Consider the following 21,188-nt stretch of genomic DNA (forward strand, 5'->3'; position numbering starts at 1 on the left):
TACAACCCCAATTCCAATGAAGTTGGGACGTTGTGTAAAATGTAAATAAAAGCAGAATACAATGATTTGCAAATCCTCTTCAACCTATATTCAACTGAATACACCACAAAGACAAGATATTTAATGTTCAAACTGATAAACTTGATTGTTTTCCTGCAAATATTTGCTCATTTTGAAATGGATGCCTGCAATACGTTTCAAAAAAGCTGGGACAGTGGTATGTTTACCACTGTGTTACATCACCTTTCCTTCTAACAACACTCAATAAGTGTTTGGGAACTGAGGACACTAATTGTTGAAGCTTTGTAGGTGGAATTCTTTCCCATTCTTGCTTGATGTACGACTTCAGCTGTTCAACAGTCCGGGGTCTCCGTTGTCGTATTTTGTGCTTCATAATGTGCCACACATTTTCAATGGGCGACAGGTCTGGACTGCAGGCAGGCCAGTCTAGTACCCGCACTCCTTTACTACGAAGCCATGCTGTTGTTAACATGTGCAGAATGTGGCGTGGCATTGTCTTGCTGAAATAAGCAGGGACATCTCTGAAAAAGATGTTGCTTGGATGGCAGCATGTGTTGCTCCAAAACCTGGCTGTACCTTTCAGCATTGATGATGCCATCACAGATGTGTAAGTTGCCCATGCCATGGGCACTAACACACCCCCATACCATCACAGATGCTGGCTTTTAGACTTTGCGCTGGTAACAATCTGGATGGTATTTTTTTCCTCTTTTGTCCAGAGGACAAGACGTCCATGATTTCCAAAAACAATTTGAAATGTGGACTCATAGACCACACCACACTTTTCCACTTTGCGTCTGTCCATTTCAAATGAGCTTGAGCCCAGAGAAGATGGCGGCATTTCTGGATGTTGTTGATGTATGGCTTTCGCTTTGCATGGTAGAGTTTTAACTTGCACTTGTAGATGTAGCAATAAACTGTGTTAACTGACAATGGTTTTCTAAAGTGTTCTTGAGCCCACGCTGTAAGATCCTTTACACAATGATATTGGTTTTTAATACAGTGCCGCCTGAGGGATCAAAGGTCACAGGCATTCGATATTGGTTTTCGGTCTTGCCGCTTACAAGTAGAAAGTTCTCCAGATTCTCTGAATCTTCTGATTATATTATGGACTGTAGATGATGGAATCCCTAAATTCCTTGCAACTGAACATTGAGAAACATTGTTCTTAAACAGTTTGACTATTTTTTTCATGCAGTTGTTCACAAAGTAGTGATCCTTGCCCCATCTTTGCTTGTGAATAGCTGAGCCTTTTGGGGATGCTCCTTTTATACCCAATCATGACACTCACTTGTTTCCAATTAACCTGTTCACCTGTGGAATGTTCCAAACAGGTGTTCTTTGAGCATTCATCAACTTTCCCAGTCTTTTGTTGCCCCTGTCCCAGCTATGTGTTGCAGGCATCCATTTCAAAATGAGCAAATATATGCACAAAAACAAAAAAAGTCTATCAGTTTGAATATTAAATATCTTGTGTTTGTTGTATATTCAATTGAATATAGGTTGAAAAGGATTTGCAAATCATTGTATTCTGTTTTTATTTACATTTCACACAACACCCCAACTTCAATGGAATTGGGGTTGTAATTAATTAAGAAAAAGGTGTACTTTACATGTCCCACTGTATCAAGGTTCCTTTTTAAACTAATATATGAGAATAACTACAAATTATGTTAATAGATGCTAACATGGCTCAAAATATGTGGATCTTTGGTCTTCACATGAATGAATTTATTTGGCACACAAACTCAACAATAACAAAAAACTGATACACAAGACAATTCCACAGTGACATGTGTGACCAAATGCACATGCATCTATTAGAATTAGATGTCAACCGAAATGGATTTTTGAGGGGCCGATACAATACTGATATTAGAGAGTAAAAAATGATAGATATTTCTATCAGTATACACATTAAAAAATGGCAATGATTCAAAACATTTCCTTATCAAACCCTTATGACAAACAAATGTAAATGGGGCTTGATGTCTTACAGTTTAATCATGAACTTTTTATAAATAACTAGCAATACAACCAACAACCAACCAATGTGCATCATGCTGCTGTCACGCTAACCTCACTCTGACTGGCAGTCGACCTCTCACATCGTTCAGCATCTGCATAAAATAGACTTCTAGTCGATTTTGGAACTGCTTAGCTGATGACATAGCAACATTTGTCACTTGTCCCTGCACTCTGAAAATAAATGGCAGCTAGTTGCTTTGCCCGTCTCTTGTAGCTGATGTGACGGAAAAGTGATGGGGTCCCAGGTATGCAGAGGACCCAAAAAAGTGTTTTTCTGCATTCTTTATGCAGTAAAATTAAAGGTTTCATATGGGCAAAAACAACGCCAATCCCAATATGCTGGTGAATGGCTCATATCGGTTGGGCTCGAATAAGAATACAAATTTTCAAAGCTGAATATGCAGTGAGAGTTACTGGGGGTAATTTTGTGGACTGCCTCCATTATGCCTATTCATCCCATGCATATTGCAGCGAACATGACATCAAGTAAAAAACTACCAATGGCCTCCAACATGATCAATTAATGCTGTATGAGAAGCTAAGGTCACAACTCCTCGCACAATTATTTGATGGCATGATGGAGCCACGTTGTGGTAGTGGTGCATCCAATCTTGACAAATTTGTCTCTGGTCATGCGTATTTGTGAATTAAATATGCTCATCGCTGTCTGTACTGAATGCAGCCAAAATAAATAAATAATTCTCCCACACATCTTCCCACAAATCCAGGTTGCTCCAAAGTATGCTTGCATACAGATGCACACCCATACGCATGCACTTAGTGTGTGTTTATAATAGAAACACCATGTTGGCAGGATAATTATTTTTTTCTTTCTATATATAGACATGAGAACAACTGTAGAAGGAATAAAAAAAGCACAGTGCATGGGGCACAATTGATTACGCTTTTTTAAAATAGCAATTTCCAACTGCCCTGGGATGCAACAAATTGATTCCTGTGCTGATGACACAACACTCATGCAACAAATCGGGACAGATCATGGCCAGTGGTATTACTGATCATCAGGTCAAACAACTGGTGGCACCACCAATAGTCAGAGGGCACAAGCAGTTGCACGATGACTCGCGTTCACCACAGACTTGCGCCACAAGTTGTTTCATAATGACGCAAGTCTTGTGTGACGACCCAAGACTGGTGGGACAACATTCTTGCAAGACCTCATAATTTACAATTCAGTTACAACTGAAGTTTGAATATTCTCAAAAGCTACCCACAACAGTTTTAATTTTTTCCATCCAGAGATCAGCCACAACCCCTGCAACTGGTCACACACTCTTCTTGCAATTGGTTCGGCAGTTCCTCTCATTTTAAATTGTGGGCAAGTTATAACCAGGTCGCACCTTTGGTGTAATCAGCCCCATAGTAAGGAGTGGGTGAAAAAAAATCTCAAGTTTAAACTTCAAGTGTGATAATGTGTTGCTTTTCTGCATTGATTAAACTGAGCATCTTTAGGTTTTGAACAAAAAAGGACATTCCTTTTGAACTCTAGTGGAAATATATGAAGTGCATTTTTCTTTTATATACACAAACACATACATATTCTTAAATGGTTAATTGTTTGACAAAAGTATCATAAAAATTGCACAGATCAGACATTCATTCATTCATCTTCTACCGCTTAGTCCAATTAAGGGTCGCGGGGGGCTGGAGCCTATCCCAGCAGTCATAGAGCGTGATTATAATCTGTGAAACTGCACCTCTTCTTCTGCACTTTTATCACTTTCTTCCTCCCACACTGAAGCTCAGGTAAACAACAGCACCCCCTCTCTGGCAGGCAGCCATCGTCCTGCTCAAGAACACTTCGGCAGGGAGGATGCCTTGATGTGTGGATTTAACCGGGGAGTCTGGCTATCCTTAAAGTTCAACTGCAATATAACTGACTATAACTGACACGTGTAATTACTCAGAAATAAGCGATTAACACCTCAGGAAAGCTCTTAAACTAGCAAGGTGCATCTCGAAATCTCACATTAATCGGGCTATATAATTTATTTAGAACTATACCAGGCAGGTTAGCAACATCATAAAAGCAGCATTTAAGTTGTGAGAGGAGTTTCTGTTTTGGTGACCAGCACTTTAGCCATCTTTCAAAATACCGTTATTAGCAGCTACCTTCTTTACTAGCTTAGCTTCTTTAAGCAGACACCTGCAGACTAGCTACCCTCGATAAACCACCTCCCAGAAAATAAAGAGATTCAGCATATTTACCATACAATCCAACGCGAATAAAGCTGCAGCACAAGTCACTTGTGGCTCAGTCCGATAGCTACCATTAGCAACAGACAAAAGGCATCTCGACCAACAACCTCAACATTGATTTTTCCTTTAAAGATTAAAACACATAAACGTTGCTGCACACAAGTTCACAGAATGACTCTGACGATGTCGGTATGTCATACTTATTTTTACGCGAACTACGTTCAATTCACATGTTTAATAATTATTCCCAAAAAGCGTTTGGATCACTCTAAGGATTTGTAGTTTAAAAGCTGCTAGCCACGAAAGATAATAGAGCCAACTAGCCCAGCTAGCCGCTACAGACGATTTTTCCCCCCTTCTTCTTCTTCCCCATTTTTCCCCGTGGCGCAATACCGCCTCCTATGATGTTGGAGGCACATAGCGACCAAAAACATGTTACATCCGCAGTGCCAGAGCAAAGGGTTTATATAACTCAACAAAAATATAAACGCAACACTTTTGGTTTTGCTCCCATTTTGTATGAGATGAACTCAAAGATCTAAAACTTTTTCCACATACACAATATCACCATTTCCCTCAAATATTGTTCACAAACCAGTCGAAATCTGCGATAGTGAGCACTTCTCCTTTGCTGAGATAATCCATCCCACCTCACAGGTGTGCCATACCAAGATGCTGATTAGACACCATGATTAGTGCACAGGTGTGCCTTAGACTGCCCACAATAAAAGGCCACTCTGAAAGGTGCAGTTTTGTTTTATTGGGGGAGGATACCAGTCAGTATCTGGTGTGACCACCATTTGCCTCATGCAGTGCAACACATCTCCTTCGCATCATCCGTGAAGAGAACACCTCTCCAATGTGCCAAACGCCAGTGAATGTGAGCATTTGCCCACTCAAGTCGGTTACGACGACGAACTGGAGTCAGGTCGAGACACCAATGAGGACGCCGAGCATGCAGATGAGCTTCCCTGAGACGGTTTCTGACAGTTTGTGCAGAAATTCTTTGGTTATGCAAACCGATTGTTTCAGCAGCTGTCCGAGTGGCTGGTCTCAGACGATCTTGGAGGTGAACATGCTGGATGTGGAGGTCCTGGGCTGGTGTGGTTACACGTGGTCTGCGGTTGTGAGGCTGGTTGGATGTACTGCCAAATTCTCTGAAACGACTTTGGAGAAGGCCTATGGTAGAGAAATGAACATTCAATACACGAGCAACAGCTCTGGTTGACATTCCTGCTGTCAGCATGCCAATTGCACGCGCCCTCAAATCTTGCGACATCTGTGGCATTGTGCTGTGTGATAAAACTGCACCTTTCAGAGTGGCCTTTTATTGTGGGCAGTCTAAGGCACACCTGTGCACTAATCATGGTGTCTAATCAGCATCTTGATATGGCACACCTGTGAGGTGGGATGGATTATCTCAGCAAAGGAGAAGTGCTCACTATCGCAGATTTCGACTGGTTTGTGAACAATATTTGAGGGAAATGGTGATATTGTGTATGTGGAAAAAGTTTTAGATCTTTGAGTTCATCTCATACAAAATGGGAGCAAAACCAAAAGTGTTGCGTTTATATTTTTGTTGAGTATATATATTTCTTTGTTCCATCATAATCGATTTCGAAATCCACAAATTTTAAGCGATTATCGTTTGCTAAATAAATTAAAATTATATATTAGATGTGAATGTTGCAGGATGTTTATAAGAAGACCGTTTATTTATTTTTTTCTGATCATTATCAGACTTAAAATCTTTGAATTTGAATTCATATTTGAGACATGTATCATGCAGTATATGTTTAGAAGCAACAACAAATGTAAACATTAATAATTATCATTATTATTATTGATTCCTTGGTTCCAGTTCCTTCAATTCAATTTATTTAGTTTATATAGCACCAAATCACAGCAAAGCTGCCTCAAGGTGCTTTACACAAGGTCTAACCTTACCAACCTAGAGCAAGCACACAGGCAACAGTGGTAAGAAAAACTCCCTCTGATGATATTGAGGAAGAAACCTCAAGCAGACCAGACTCAAAGGGGTGACCCACTGCTTAGGTCAATCTACCAAAAAGGTTTACAATAAAGAACACAATAACTGACAAGACTCCATGCAGATGACTGGATGCCTTCCCTTGCGGCCATCTATTCCAAAAAAACCTGTCTTCCTGGACTCTAAAAGATTTGTATTAATCATCCATTTCCTCATCAAAACGCTTTTTTCAGCATGTCTAACTCTTTCTTGATGTCTGCCTTGTGCCCTTTTGTCTCATCCTTAAAGATATCCAACCTTGACTGCATGAAACTGTTTTCCTTCCATCTGAAACTTTCATCATTGGCCTCCAGCTCCTTTTTGAAAGATCTTCCCTGTGCACGCCTGCTCCTCCTTAAAATGCTTCCCTTGGGCTTTCAGTTGACATGACATTAGTTTTGCAACAGCCTTGCTGTGCACCAGGACGTTAATAGGCACTGGAATTGTGTTTTAAGATAAACACAAACAGTTGTGAGTAAAAACAGATATTTTGGTATTATAGCACCCCCAAGAAGTTAAGTTACAGCAAATCTGCTAAACAACCTCAGATTCAATGCAACACAATGCAACCTGCCAAATTTGATTCAGGTAGGTTACAGCACTGGTGAATTGTGACCTCACTTCCTGTTTAGCGGCTTTCCCCATTAAATTTAATTGGTTGTTATCACCTGTGCAAGTTGTTATGAAAATGTAGGACCTGTGAGAAAGTATTAAGCATTTTCCATAAAATCCAGGATGGCAGAAAAATGGATTTTGCGGAAAATTATGTGTGTTGAACTAAGGTTGAGCCAAGGAATCCAGCGGTACCTTGTTTTTGAAAATTGGACATACGGTTCAAACTTACATGCATAAAAAGACCTGCAGTTTTGACCTGTTGGTGCGCTAATGTGCTTAAAGGAGAAACATGACACTTGGTGCAAAGAATTAGAACACAATGCTGAGTAAATGTGCCAAATTACATGTTTTACCATAAGGTTATATGGGTTGCCATAAAGTTCCATTGCAAAAGAAGAACAGCACCACAGAGTGGATAGCAGACAATACATGCATGACGTCACTAACGGCCCTCTGATTTGTACTCCTCATTTTCATTCCTGTGTTAAACCAGACCGCTTTCTGCAATAAAAGCAACAATTACACCTGACAAATCCAAAAAAAGTAGGGTTAAGGTTATAGGTCCTACTGACAGCTGGATAGCGTCACTGTGAGTGTGTAGTGCAGCCAGTACTCAGTGCTTTGTGGCAGCAGTGACCCTGGGTTCGAATCCAGGTCACAGCATAAATAATATCGATGATTGAATGGTCATTTTTTTCTCATCATCACCCATGCTTTTAAAGTTTGCTAAATAAAGTAAATTTACATATTAGACATTAATTTTGCACAGCAATATTTACAAGTAACAAGACTGAATGGGAAGATGTATGCTAATAACGGGGTCATACTGACTAGAGGTGACAGAGCCTGTTTGCAGCAGCTGCCCACAGGCTCTGCTATAGTCTCCCCTTTAATATTAGATCATTCCTGTCCATAGACACTTTTAAATCCTTTTTAAAAACCTATTTCTTTTCTCTGGTGTTTCCCAAATGAGTGATTACATCTCTATTTCCTTTTATTTTTTTACACTTTATTTTTACTTTGACTTTTATTGCCTGTTGTAATGTTATTGTTATTGGGTGTAGCCTGGTGCCCTTTTTTTTATTTTGTACAACACTTGTACAAAAGTACAACACTTGCACTGGTCGACTGCTGTAGTTTTCAACGTGCTTTAGAAATAAAGGTTGAGTTGAGTACTGGCAAAACTCCAGTTGTTAAATTGCCCAAATTTGGGGCAGTTGTTGGGTAGAAAGTTTACACACCAGTCTGCTGACAACCAAATAACTCAGTCTAGTACAACCCCTGGCAAAAATTATGGAATCACCGGCCTCGGAGGATGTTCATTCAGTTGTTTAATTTTGTAGAAAAAAAGCAGATCACAGACATGACACAAAACTAAAGTCATTTCAAATGGCAACTTTCTGGCTTTAAGAAACACTATAAGAAATCAAGAAAAAAGATTGTGGCAGTCAGTAACTGTTACTTTTTTAGACCAAGCAGAGGAAAAAAAATATGGAATCACTCAATTCTGAGGAACAAATTATGGAATCACCCTGTAAATTTTCATCCCCAAAACTAACACCTGCATCAAATCACATCTGCTTGTTGACATTGACCCTATGTGTCTTTTTGCAAGGAATGTTTTCAGTTTTTGCTCTATGGCAAGATGCATTATCATCTTGAAAAATGATTTCATCATCCCCAAACATCCTTTCAATTGCCCAAAATATCAACGTAAACTTGTGCATTTATTGATGATGTAATGACAGCCATCTCCCCAGTGCCTTTACCTGACATGCAGCCCCATATCATCAATGACTGTGGAAATTTACATGTTCTCTTCAGGCAGTCATCTTTATAAATCCCATTGGAACGGCACCAAACAAAAGTTCCAGCATCATCACCTTGCCCAATGCAGATTTGAGATTCATCACTGAATATGACTTTCATCCAGTCACCCACAGTCCACGATTGCTTTTCTTTAGCCCATTGTAACCTTGTTTTTTTCTGTTTAGGTGTTAATGATGGCTTTCATTTAGCTTTTCTGTATGTAAATCCCATTTCCTTTAGGCGGTTTCTTACAGTTCGGTGACAGATGTTGACTCCAGTTTCCTCCCATTCGTTCCTCATTTGTTTTGTTGTGCATTTTTCGATTTTTGAGACATATTGCTTTAAGTTTTCTGTCTTGACGCTTTGATGTCTTCCTTGGTCTACCAGTATGTTTGCCTTTAACAACCTTCCCATGTTGTCTTTGGTCCAGAGTTTAGACACAGCTGACTGAACAACCAACATCTTTTGCAACATTGCGTGATGATTTACCCTCTTTTAAGAGTTTGATAATCCTCTCCTTTGTTTCAATTGACATCTCTCGTGTTGGAGCCATGATTCATGTCAGTCCACTTGGTGCAACAGCTCTCCAAGGTGTGATCACTCCTTTTTAGATGCAGACTAACGAGCAGATCTGATTTGATGCAGGTGTTAGTTTTGGGGATGAAAATTTACAGGGTGATTCCATAATTTATTCCTCAGAATTGAGTGATTCCATATTTTTTTCCTCTGCTTGGTCTAAAAAAGTAACCGTTACTGACTGCCACAATCTTTTTTTCTTGATTTCTTATAGTGTTTCTTAAAGCCAGAAAGTTGCCATTTGAAATGACTTTAGTTTTGTGTCATGTCTGTGATCTGCTTTTTTTCTACAAAATTAAACAACTGAATGAACATCCTCTGAGGCCGGTGATTCCATAATTTTTGCCAGGGGTTGTAGTCTGACACACACAGAGAGCGAGAGAGATACAATTTCAATGTGAATTTTATTATTATTAGTATCATTATTAAAAGAACCTCGCACTGCCTGTTATTTATATATATGTCAAAGTAGAGTCTGCAATTTGGTATAATTGGAGACTCTACCAGTACAGTTTGCACATACTACTTACAGCTAGCACGTGCTAGTTCAAAAACTGAACTTTCACGACGTCCACCAGTACACATTACCACTTGTCATCAGGCTGCCGCAGTCAAAGTTCAACCCAATCCAACTTTCATCGCTTTGCGTGTCCACTAGACGAGGCATCAGGCCAAAACACAGGACAGCGCAGAAATGTGTGAGAAACATCAGAACTGCTCATTTATACACAGCAGTTTTCTGAAGAAAACCCTTTTTTTTAAACCTCAAGATTAATTTCTGATTATTGTACATTTTGAAGTAAAAAATAAGTTTCTTATATTAGAAAACTTAAAATTATTTAAGTAAAAAACAAAAAGAAAAAAAAATTCTTTAGAAATCTTTGTTCATCTATAAATTAAAACCATAACTTATCTGTTGTTGTTTCAGATCAAATGATTTCTTGATTAACATAAGGAACTTTGGGCATTTATTTTTAGACAAGTAAAACAGCATAAAAAGTAATGTGTACATTTTTAAGTGTTGCAGATTCATTCATTTCTGCATTTCATCCAGGAAAAAAAAAAGACACCGTAAATAAATATAAATATTTATTATAAACACAACAGAGGCCTCACGTACAAAGACTCGTGTGGACTTTCTACTGAAACCAGCGTAAGCACAAATATATTCAGATGTATGAAAGTGTGCATAGGCATAAATTCACGCATGTTCTGTTTGTACATCCCACTGAACGTGGAATTGAGCATGGAACCAAACTCCTCCCTGGCCACGCCCTATTTAAAAATGCATTTTCATGTAAACACATTCTTGGAGCAGGGATTCCCCACAATGTCACATAAGACAACATGAACACAGAACAGAAAAAAACAAAACAAAACAAAACTAATTTATTCCCACTCCCTTTTTCAACCACTTTAAATCACTTCAACTTAAAGGACACAATCCGAATGCTTCGGAACAATTTACATTTACAATATAGCAATACACAAAGCACAAAACTCATCTTTCTTCATCAGACTCATATCTAGAGAACATCATTTCTTTATATTAATATTTAAACTGATTAATATTTGGACACTGAGTTCCTCTGTCAGATTATTCCATATTTTAGGGCCACAAATGGAGAGACAGAAATCTTTCCTGGTCGTCCGAGTGCCAACAATTTTAAAATGATGCAAGTCCTTTAAATTATATTTTTCCTCTCTCTCACTGAAGAATTCTTGAATACTAAAGGGCAGTTGCTTATTTTTCACTTTATATATTAACTGAACAGTCTTAAACGAAATCATATCATGGAGTTTTAATATTTTAGATTTAATGAACAATGGGCTGGTGTGGTGCCGATACCCTGCATTGTGAATTATTCTTAATGCTCTTTTTTCGAAGAATGAATAATGGTTGCAATGTAGTTTTATAATTGTTGCCCCAAATTTCAGCACAGTAAGTCAGGTAGGGTGCAACCAATGAACAAGACAGAGTATGTAGTGCTTTGCAATCAAGAACACGCTTTGCCTTATTTAATACTGCAATACTTTTTGATACTTTCTTTTGAATATGAGCTTTCCAATTAATTCTTTCATCAATAATGACACCTAAAAGCTTATACTCTTTTAAACATTCTATGTTTATCCCTTGTATGTTTATCTGAATTTGTATGTCTTTTTTTTATAATTTCCAAATAACATTTTAGTTTTAGACAAATTTAATGATAATTTATTAATATCAAACCATCTCTTTAACTTTATCATTTCAGTTTTGAAATCAGATAATTGTTGCAAATTTTCTCCTGAACAAAACAGGTTTGTATCATCTGCAAAGAGAACTGCTTTAAACAAATCCAAAACTTTGCATAAATCATTGATGTACAAAATAAATAATTTGGGTCCCAATACAGAACCCTGGGGAAGACCACAAACAATGTACAGACAAGAACAGTAGTCCCCAAGTTTAACAAACTGTTTCCGGTTTTGTAAGTAACTTTTAATCCAATTCAGAGCCACCCCTTTTTTACCCCCGTTTTCCCAGTGTCTTTGAAAATTGTGATCATTCTAATTATTAGTTAAAACAGATGTTTGCCACCAGATTTAAACTCAAATCCTGCAGTGCCAGGCATGTTCCCCTGCTTAAGCCAGTACATGTCCAGGGCCATCTGAAGTTTGCCAGAGAGCATATGGATGATCCAGGAGAGGATTGGGAGAATATCATGTGGTCAGATGAAACCAAAATAGAACTTTTTACTAAGAACTCAACTTGTCGTGTTTGGAGGAAGACGGATGCTGAGTTGCATTCCAAGAACACAATATCTACTGTGAAGCATGGGGGTGGGAACATCACGCTTTGAGGCTGTTTTTCTGCAAAGAGGACAGGACGACTGATCCATGTTAAGGAAATAATGAACGTGACCATGTATCATGAGATTTTAAGACAAAACCCTCCTGCCATCAGTGAGAGCATTGAAGATGCAATATGGCTGGCTCTTTCAGCATGACAATGATCAAAAAACAACGCTCAGGCAACAAAGGAGTGGCTCCGTAAAAAGCATTTCAAGGTCCTGGAGTGGTCTAGCCAGTCTCCAGACCTCAACCCCACAGAAAATTTGTGGAAGAAACAAGAAACATGGTAACAGATTGGGCAGTGAGTGGTGGATGATCGACAACTTCCAAGGCAGTCGTGATTAAAGTTGCCAGTCTCTGTGATAGTTAGCGGGCAAGAGGACCAATGACTGGCTTCTAAATACACCTCTGGGTAGATGCCGGTAACAATAAGTGGCTACACTGCTACAAACTGCAGTAATTTGAAATTTGCGTGTGACTTCTGCACCATCTGTATTTTTCTATGCGGTATATTTGGTGGACTGCATTTTTTTTTTTTTTTTGTGGTACTCTATAACCCATAACCTTTGAGTTATCCATCTTAATTTCCAACGAGCATGTTGCTAACTGTTGCGCATTTATCTATGGTGTAATTCATTCTCAGCTGTGACTTACAACTTCTGAAATAACTGGAATGCAGCATTACAATCAATCTAGTGCTGTAAACACAACTCAACTCTAGCCAAAGACAAGGTTTCAGATTATTCAAATGTCCAGAATTTACAATGACTCTGAGATGTTTTACATCCACTGCCCCAGACATTGGTAGCTCTGCAGAATGTAAACATAGGCAGGGGTGCACATAACTGGTACTCATGTGTGCTAAAAATCATTGATGCACAGCAGAGAGCAGAAAACACTTCCTACAACCTACCATTGCTTTCCTCCTACGAAGTGCTCCCTTTGTGTTTTCTGCTGCGCAACATTTATTTTTAGCATGCACAAGCACAACGAGTACCAGTTATGTGCATGCCTACTTACAGATTGTTAGTTATTTGTCATTAACACCTGTCTTTTTGGTCTGCCCAATGGCTTTGTTGGTTGTTTGAGCTTCTTCTTGTGAATGTTTAAATGGATCCGTAAGCTTGAAGCATATATGAAGCCCTTTCCACACTGTTCACAAGCATAGCGTTTCTCACCTCTGTGAGCTTGCAGGTGGCGTTTAAGACCAGTTGTGTACGTGAATCCTTGTCCACAGATTGAGCACAGGAAAGGACGTTCTCCTGTGTGTGACCGAAGGTGGTATTTCAGCTCAGTGGACGTTAGAAATATCCGTTCGCACTGGTCACACTTGAATTTCTTTTTTGCATGGCGTGTTAACATGTGATGTTTCAGGCAGAATTTTGTAGTGAAGTGCTTCCCACACACTCTACAATGAATGAGTGAATCCTGTGAGTGAATGTGTTTGTGTACTTTCAAAGATCTCTCAGTTCTGTACGTCTTTTCACAGTCAGTACACTCGTAAAGTTGGTGACTCTTGCAGTGTTCTTCCAGCTGATGTTTCTCAGGGAAAACCATTTCACAGTGTTCACACACGTTGACTATGACAGGAGTCTTTACTGGAGGTTTCTTGCCTTTAGTAAGTGACCACGCAGCCTCTCCTAGAAGAAACACAGACATTCAAATTCATTAACTCTGCCCCAGAAGTGACATTAACACTGACACAAAAACAATCGAGGGGTTTTCAACAAAGCTCCATGAAATATGGAGGAATGGCCGATCACTTCAAGAGAAAGAATGCATAAATTTTAATCTTGGTGAGGATCTGGATTGTTTTTTTTTTGTTTCTTGTTTGATTCTTAGAGAAATCTGACCACGTGATAAATCACCATCTGTGGCCGAGTGATCCTCAGCCTGCTTACAGAGAAATCAAAGCACTTATTTCCCACAAACCTACACCTCATCCCACTACCATCGCATCCGATCGGTCCTGACAGTAGCCTCTGTTGTACTGTCCCACTGAGTCAGCTACTTTGAGCATTTGTGTAACACTGATTCTCTTGCCAAGATCTTAACCGTCTCTACTGACAGTGTTCTGGTGGCTGATCATCCATTCAACTGCAGAGTTCACAAACCCCATCAAACATCTGAGGGTGGGGAAGCTCCAAGGACTGCCATACTGGAGTGTGACACCTCCAGGCATGTGGAGATGTTGTTCTCCTGGTACTGTAAACAATCACTTTCAATCTGCTTGATAGGGGACTAGAAGAAAGGAATGGACATCCCACTCAGGAAAGGGTGATCACAGACTGTAACAACTACAGAGTAATGCTGCGTTTACACATAGGCAGGATGCGTCATGAATGTCATATTTACATCATTCTTGGCACATTCCTGACATTCTTAACGTGACTTAACGCATCTGAATAGGTTTCTTAATAGTGTTGGTGCGTGATATTTGTGGAGCATGTTTTTGGCTGACAAAAAAATCTTCCACGAATGTCACGCACCACCCTCATTTCGCCTCATGTCGTGGAGATCGCAACTGAGCATGTTGATCCATCTTGATTAGTGGTAATCCTTAACAAAGCATGACAGTGTTCTTCTCTGACATGTGCACAATTAAACCCTGCTGCACCACATTCAGTTTCATTTCTGCAGTATGCTGAAGGGCAGTGAGGCCAAGTCGGCAAGCACGTGCTATTAATCGCTACTCGTGGTAACAGGTTGCAGCAGTTCCTGAGGACACCTGACACCTATGCCCTGAATCATCACATTTGTGAGCAGCAGCCAAGAATGTATACATCGTGGCATTCGTGACTTGCCGCCGTTATGTGTAAACGCACCATAAAGGGAACAGTGCTTGCAAAGAATAATGTTATCAGGACTCGGGGCCAGTTACGTGTTGCTTAGCAACCAGTGCAGTCAACTACGGTCAAAATATTCCAGCTCTGTGAGAATTTGCTCAACGCAAGAGTGAATAACACACAACTGTCGCTTATGTTGATTTTCACAAAGCATTTTATTTGACTGGGCTGTTCCCTGGGACATTCCGAAAATTTAAAGAATCCCCAAACAGTTGCTGGGCATAATATCTAGCCTGGACAGTGGTACTGCAAATACTAGGTGTGTGATGGCACACTCAGCTCATGAGACAAGACACGATACAGGGTTCATGAGAACAAAATGATATTTTAACACTTCAAGCTTCAATGATGAAATAGGTGACTGGAAAAACTGTCTTATGTGACTGCACATCAAGCTGCAAAACAATGCAGGTAAATTTTGATTTTTTTTTTTAAACTAATAATCTTGTAAGGAACATCAGTTCAGTTCTACTTTTTGAGTATGAATTATCATATGCAGTAGAAGTTCCTTCTCCTCTCACCGTCTTGATATAACTCAAATCTTTTCCTCCCTCCCTCCCCCTCTCTATCCGACTCCGACACACACACCTAGTATTTACAAACAACAGTTGTTCATTAATGAACATTCTAGTGAGTCTGACTTTGCATATCACGTTGTGATCTTTGGGGAATTAATAGATGCCCTGATTGCAGCACTTCAGATTCTGGGTGAGATGATGGAAATGTCTGGATCTGCAATTGTCCTAGATCAAGACTAAGATTCGGGCTTTCAATGACTTCCTGCACTGGTGTGCCTCTTGGGTCATGACCCAGCATGCAGGTGCCTCACTAGTGAGGGCATCAAGCACTGGAAAAGGCTTTGGGATCACCAGTCCAGACTGGCTTTAGTGGTTGCAATCCAGGAAGGGTATCTGTATCCAGTGACATTATCAACCTTGTGGAGTATTGCTTTTCTTCATTTCTGACATTTATGCCTCTGGATCCTCGCTCTGGGATTGAGAAATGCCAGCTAACAGCTCGTGGAGTCATGAGGTCATGGGGCTGAGGTGTTTGGTGAATCCACATACCTCTGCAAGGCAGTGAAGGTCTAAGTCCTCAAAGTCCTACTGCTACTTATCAGAAAAAAGTATGAGTAATTAAAAGGATGCAGAGGCTTTTTGATATGCTGACGTGCACTCTTGCCAACTCATATGTGCATCGTCTCTGCTGCACCATGGGCTTGAACCATGACAAAATAGAGAATACTGATGTGGTAAATGTTTGCAACAAACATCAGAAAATGCCCCCACAAATAAAATAATAGGCGCTGCTAACCGCTGAAACGGCCTTGCTTCTTCTCTGTTGTGGTTTCTGGCACTATATGCACCACTGCCCCCAGTGGACAACTCTTAAAATGAGCAGGCAATTGGCACCTCATTCAAGACAGCGTGAATTTAGCGCAATAGACCAATATTGAAAAGCGCTTTCTTATATTCCCCATGACAAACAACTAAAATTTGTTTGCACATCAGAATAAGAATCTGCATCAATTAGGGCAAAACTGAAATATATGTCAATATTTGGCTCATGTGACAGAAATGACTGTTTTAAGTAAAGGTGCACCCCTCAGAAAAATTAACAAAATTTTAAGGGAAAGGAGAGGCTACACAGACAGACAGACAGAGAATATATATATATATATATATATATATATATATATATATATATATATATATAAAAACAATGGAGTTCTACCGTCACATCTGACCTTTGTGAACTTTCATGTGCGTTTTGAGGTTTCCACTCTGGGTGAATCCTTGACCACATGTGAAGCACCTGAATGGTCGTAGTCCTGAGTGAATGACAAAGTGCCGTTTCAGTGCAGCCTTGGAGGAAAACACTCTTCCACAGGTAGGACACTCAAAGATCTTCTTGGGTTTGCATGAAATAGCTGGGTCTTCAGATGTGAGTTCCCATTTCTCATGGGACAGTGACTCCTCGCCCTCTACGTCATCATGTCCTAACACTGAGGTTTCTCCTAAAGCAGGAAAAAAAATGTTAATACAAATATGGCATACACAAGTTTGATTTGTCACCAGTTACGGTAGTCCAGGATGTGCTTGTACGGTAGACTTTTAGCTTGAATTCAAGGGGTTTAACAAAACTAACAGCTTAACCAATTAGGAACCACTCCATTATATGTAGGAATTATACTTCTGGATAAACTAAATATAAGGATTAATGTTCACACAAATATCTTTCACAGACATTTTTTTCTTTAGACAAACCATAAGAAGGCTACAAATATGGCAAATTAGTCTGCAGGACATAGTTTTGAAAAACGGAGTGAATGTGTCAGAAGGACACGTGAGGTAAGTCACCATAACAACTCTGAAGGACTCATCGGCTTCTGTGACTGCAAATGGAGAAACTGTACATTGTGCAACTTTTGTCACAATTTTGGTTTTCAATGTCTTGCCCAAGAACTCACTGACACTCTTCAGCAATCACTGATGAAGCCCATCAACCATTTAGTTAATACACAACCCAGTCTACTAAATAAGCTCTCAATGCATCTGTGAATTTCAGACAGTGAGCAAGTACAAATCCTAATGAAAACATCTGTTTTCATCACAGACCCCTATATTACCTCATTTGTAAAAGAGTATCAACTGAATCCATCTGTTACCGGAAGACTTACTGGGGACCTCTTCTGGAGACTGTTCTTTTGACTCTGTGTGTACATGAACAGTTTCTTTCCCAGAGTTTCCTGGAAGTGAGTCCGGATGTATTTTGGTCTTGTTTGCACCGCCAGTCCTGTGTGAATATTTTAAATAACAATTAAACACATAAAAATTGAAAATAGAAAAACAATTCTCTGGAAGCAAAATGTTCTTAACCTACTTGACAGGCAAAGGTGGAACATAGTCCTCATCGTTGCTGTCATCAAATTCCTCTTCTGAAGATGAAAAGCCTTCAGCCTCCTCTTCTGGGCAACTGGTCCAGTCATTCTTTGTGTCAGTGCTAAATAATAAACCACACAAGAACAACTAAAACATGTTTATTAATTCGGCAAATGAAATACTCTGTATCTACAAGTCAAGAGATTGGAATCAGTAGAAGTCTTGGTTGTCATTCTGGAGAAGCAGAGTAAGAAGTAAAGAGATTTTGGGATTGGGATTGTTGTGGATAAAGAAGATTCAAGGCTATCAATGACTTCCTGGAACAGCACTGTGTCGGTATGTCTCTTTAGAGGGTTGAAGAACTCATCGAGAGATTCACTTATCCCAAAAGCAACATTAATAGCTATGGAAGCTATGAGGTCAAAAGACGTGTGAAGAAAGACCTTATGGAGCCATGAGGTTATAAGGACAGAGGTGTTCAACAATGCAGATATCTTCCTTGGAAGATAAATGTCACAGTCTATATGTAGTCCTAATGCATCCATTCTTACTGTACAGTGGTGAGACCAACACACTGGAATGACTTTCTCACCAATGAATGTTACAAAGAGACATTCAAGTAGCTGATATTGAGTTTAAGATTTTTTTCACACAAGGGAGTGCAGAAAATTCAGGATTTAGAAGGCAAATGCATCAACTGGCTGCAGCAGATAGATGGGACCTGAGACAGATCCGGTCTCTGTGGCGTTGCATAGCAACAGCGTATGATCCCTGATCTGGAGTCAGCTTTGCTACCATTGATGGTTATGAATCTGATACATTTGCTGTGATATATGGAACCCTACAGGTATTGGGTTTTGGACCTCTTCTCTTTAAAAGTTTATATACCATCTTTGGGCCAAATGTTACAGAACAACACTCATGATTGTTATAGTGATAATACAACAGATGCCTTCAGCCAAACAGCCCCACTGTCATCGTTTAAGACTGCCATCACCAACAGGCAGAGACCACAGTCCAGGTCTGGACCCAGATACCTTTCTAAAGCAGACCCAGATTAGTAGAGTTTGACTGATCGTTTGTATTTTAAACTGTACAACATTTCCTGTTCACCTGCTCTTATCACCTATGGCCATAAACTTTGGGTAATGACTAAAAGAACAAGGTTGTGGACACAAGTGGCAAAAATGAGATTCTTCCCTCAGCTGGCTCTCTGCATCGAAAACAGCCAGCTGAGGTGGCTCCTGTATCTGGTAAAAATGCTCCCTGATTGTCTCACTTGGGCGATCTTTCAGGCACATCCAACTGCGAGGATAAGAACCATCACACACCGGTGGAATTATAGTTCCGACATGGCTTGGAGGCAGCTCAGGATCTCCCAGGAAGAGTAAGAGGACTTGGATAATCTTTTATTGAGTACATACGGACATTGATAGTTACAAGGCTACTTCAGAATAAATCATAAACCAAGTTAGACATTATGATGTTCCAGACAGTTGCTTGAGGAAATTTTCTCTAACTGGACCTCTCTGAATTTTAATTGAACACCCCTGTCCTATATCCTCTTCTTTTATTCATTCATTGTAAGTCCTTATTCTGGTCTGGTTCGCACAGCAGCAAGCAGCTCATGCCACACTTCCGTATGTTCGGCCAAGTCCTGTAACTCTTCCTGGGGTATCCTGGGGCAGGAAAGAGAATCCCTACAGCATGTCCTGGGTCCTCGCCAGGGCCTCCTCCCAGTTGGGCATGTCTGGAAGATGCCCAACCACCTCAGCTGGCTCCTTTCAATACCAAGAAGCAATGGCTCTACTCTTGAGTACCTCCCGGACAGTTGAGCTTCTCACCCTGTCCAGAAGTGTAAGCCCAGATACCAGACAGAGGAATTTCATTTCCTCCGCTTACATCCGTGACCTTATTCCTTTGGTCATCACCCAAAGTTCATGACCATAGGTGAGGATAGGAGCTTGAATTGACTGGCAAACTGAGAGTCTCACCTTCTGGCTCATCTCTGTCTTCACCAGGACTGTCCAGTACAGCACCTATTGAACATCAGATGCCGTCCAAACACATCCATCGATCTCATGCACCAACTAACCCACACTCTTGAACAAGACCCCAAGATACTTAAACTCCTCCACTTGGGGCAATAACTCTTCCCTAACCCAGAGGGGACAGTCTACCTGTTTCCAGAAGATTACCATGGTCTCAGATTTGGAGGTGCTGAGTCTCATCCCAGTCACTTCGCACTCAGCCTCAAAACCTGGTCACCCTGGCCTGATAAAGCCAACAGACCTACATCTAGGCATGGGCTGGTATGAGATTTGGACGGTATGATAACCGTGGGCAAAAATACAGCGGTACGGTATTATGTATAACTTTAAAATGTGCTTCAACAACATTATGACTATATGCATATGAAGCACGCGTGATACAGGCGCACTAATTGACGCGGTATCTACCGCTACGAGCACTGTACCACTGATAACTTTAGAAAAAATACCAAAATGATAGTCTCTCTTTTAGACATGTAGCATCTGCCCCGTGGGAAACACGACTTACTTGCTTAAGTTCCGGAACTCCGGATGCTCAATACTTGGCCCAGCTTCACCAACAAAGTGCTTGGAATAGATGTATTTGACCACAAACATGACTCGAGTCCACTGCTTGTACTTCTCAGTGGTTTCAAAGATGGGATAAAGTTTACTCCTTCCATGTAATTCTTTGTGGGTATCTTGAATCGCTCCGAGTTCGACACAGGCCATAGCTACGGTGCTTTGTTGCCACCGTTTTTGGTTTGAAGGGCTATTCCACGGAAAATAAAACGAAAAAGATGACTTGGTCCTTGTAGACGGAGGGAAAAGTTTAGTGCGGGCTTCGGCTCCTTCAGCCATGATGCAGAGCTAGTGATTACGTTACCTGCCTGTTTGTAAACAGAGACAGAGGTGCGTGCCAGGGGGAAGGGCAGCAGCAGCCGTCTCCGCTCTGGCTGTCAATAATTCTCATAACCCGCTCATACCGTTTGGATGGTATAACGGAAAATTTCAGTGGTTTTGATACCGTGGCTTTTTCATACCACGGTATACCGTGAAACCGGTTATCGGCTACCCACATCATCTGCAAAAAACAAAACTTTGCTTTATAGCCTCTCCAGTATGAAGTAAATGTCGCTCCTATACAGGCCCACTAGGCTACTGGTACCGGTACTCCCCCTCAATTCCATAGTGTGAAGTGAGTGACAGTCTATGATTAAACCTGGACATGACACCAGTCCACCACAGCTTACTTCTCTAACCAACACCAGTACCAATTTACAGCTGGGTGCAGTGG

At 40.3% G+C, this 21,188-nt stretch overlaps 1 protein-coding gene across 1 annotated transcript in view; it reads right to left on the minus strand.

Annotated features, from left to right (window-relative positions):
* Positions 1 to 21,188, minus strand: part of LOC117525811 (zinc finger protein 546-like) — a 39,242-nt gene that overhangs the window by 13,074 nt on the left and 4,980 nt on the right. Inside the window, exons 6-10 of the mRNA XM_034187742.1 lie at positions 17,863 to 17,982; positions 17,648 to 17,775; positions 16,727 to 16,996; positions 13,162 to 13,773; positions 9,887 to 9,952 (exon numbers count right to left, since the gene is read on the minus strand). Coding sequence (XP_034043633.1) covers positions 9,887 to 9,952; positions 13,162 to 13,773; positions 16,727 to 16,996; positions 17,648 to 17,775; positions 17,863 to 17,982 — 1,196 coding nt within the window. The remainder of the gene's footprint in view (positions 1 to 9,886; positions 9,953 to 13,161; positions 13,774 to 16,726; positions 16,997 to 17,647; positions 17,776 to 17,862; positions 17,983 to 21,188) is intronic.

Source organism: Thalassophryne amazonica, chromosome 15, assembly GCF_902500255.1.
Source record: "Thalassophryne amazonica chromosome 15, fThaAma1.1, whole genome shotgun sequence".
Taxonomy (NCBI): domain Eukaryota; kingdom Metazoa; phylum Chordata; class Actinopteri; order Batrachoidiformes; family Batrachoididae; genus Thalassophryne; species Thalassophryne amazonica.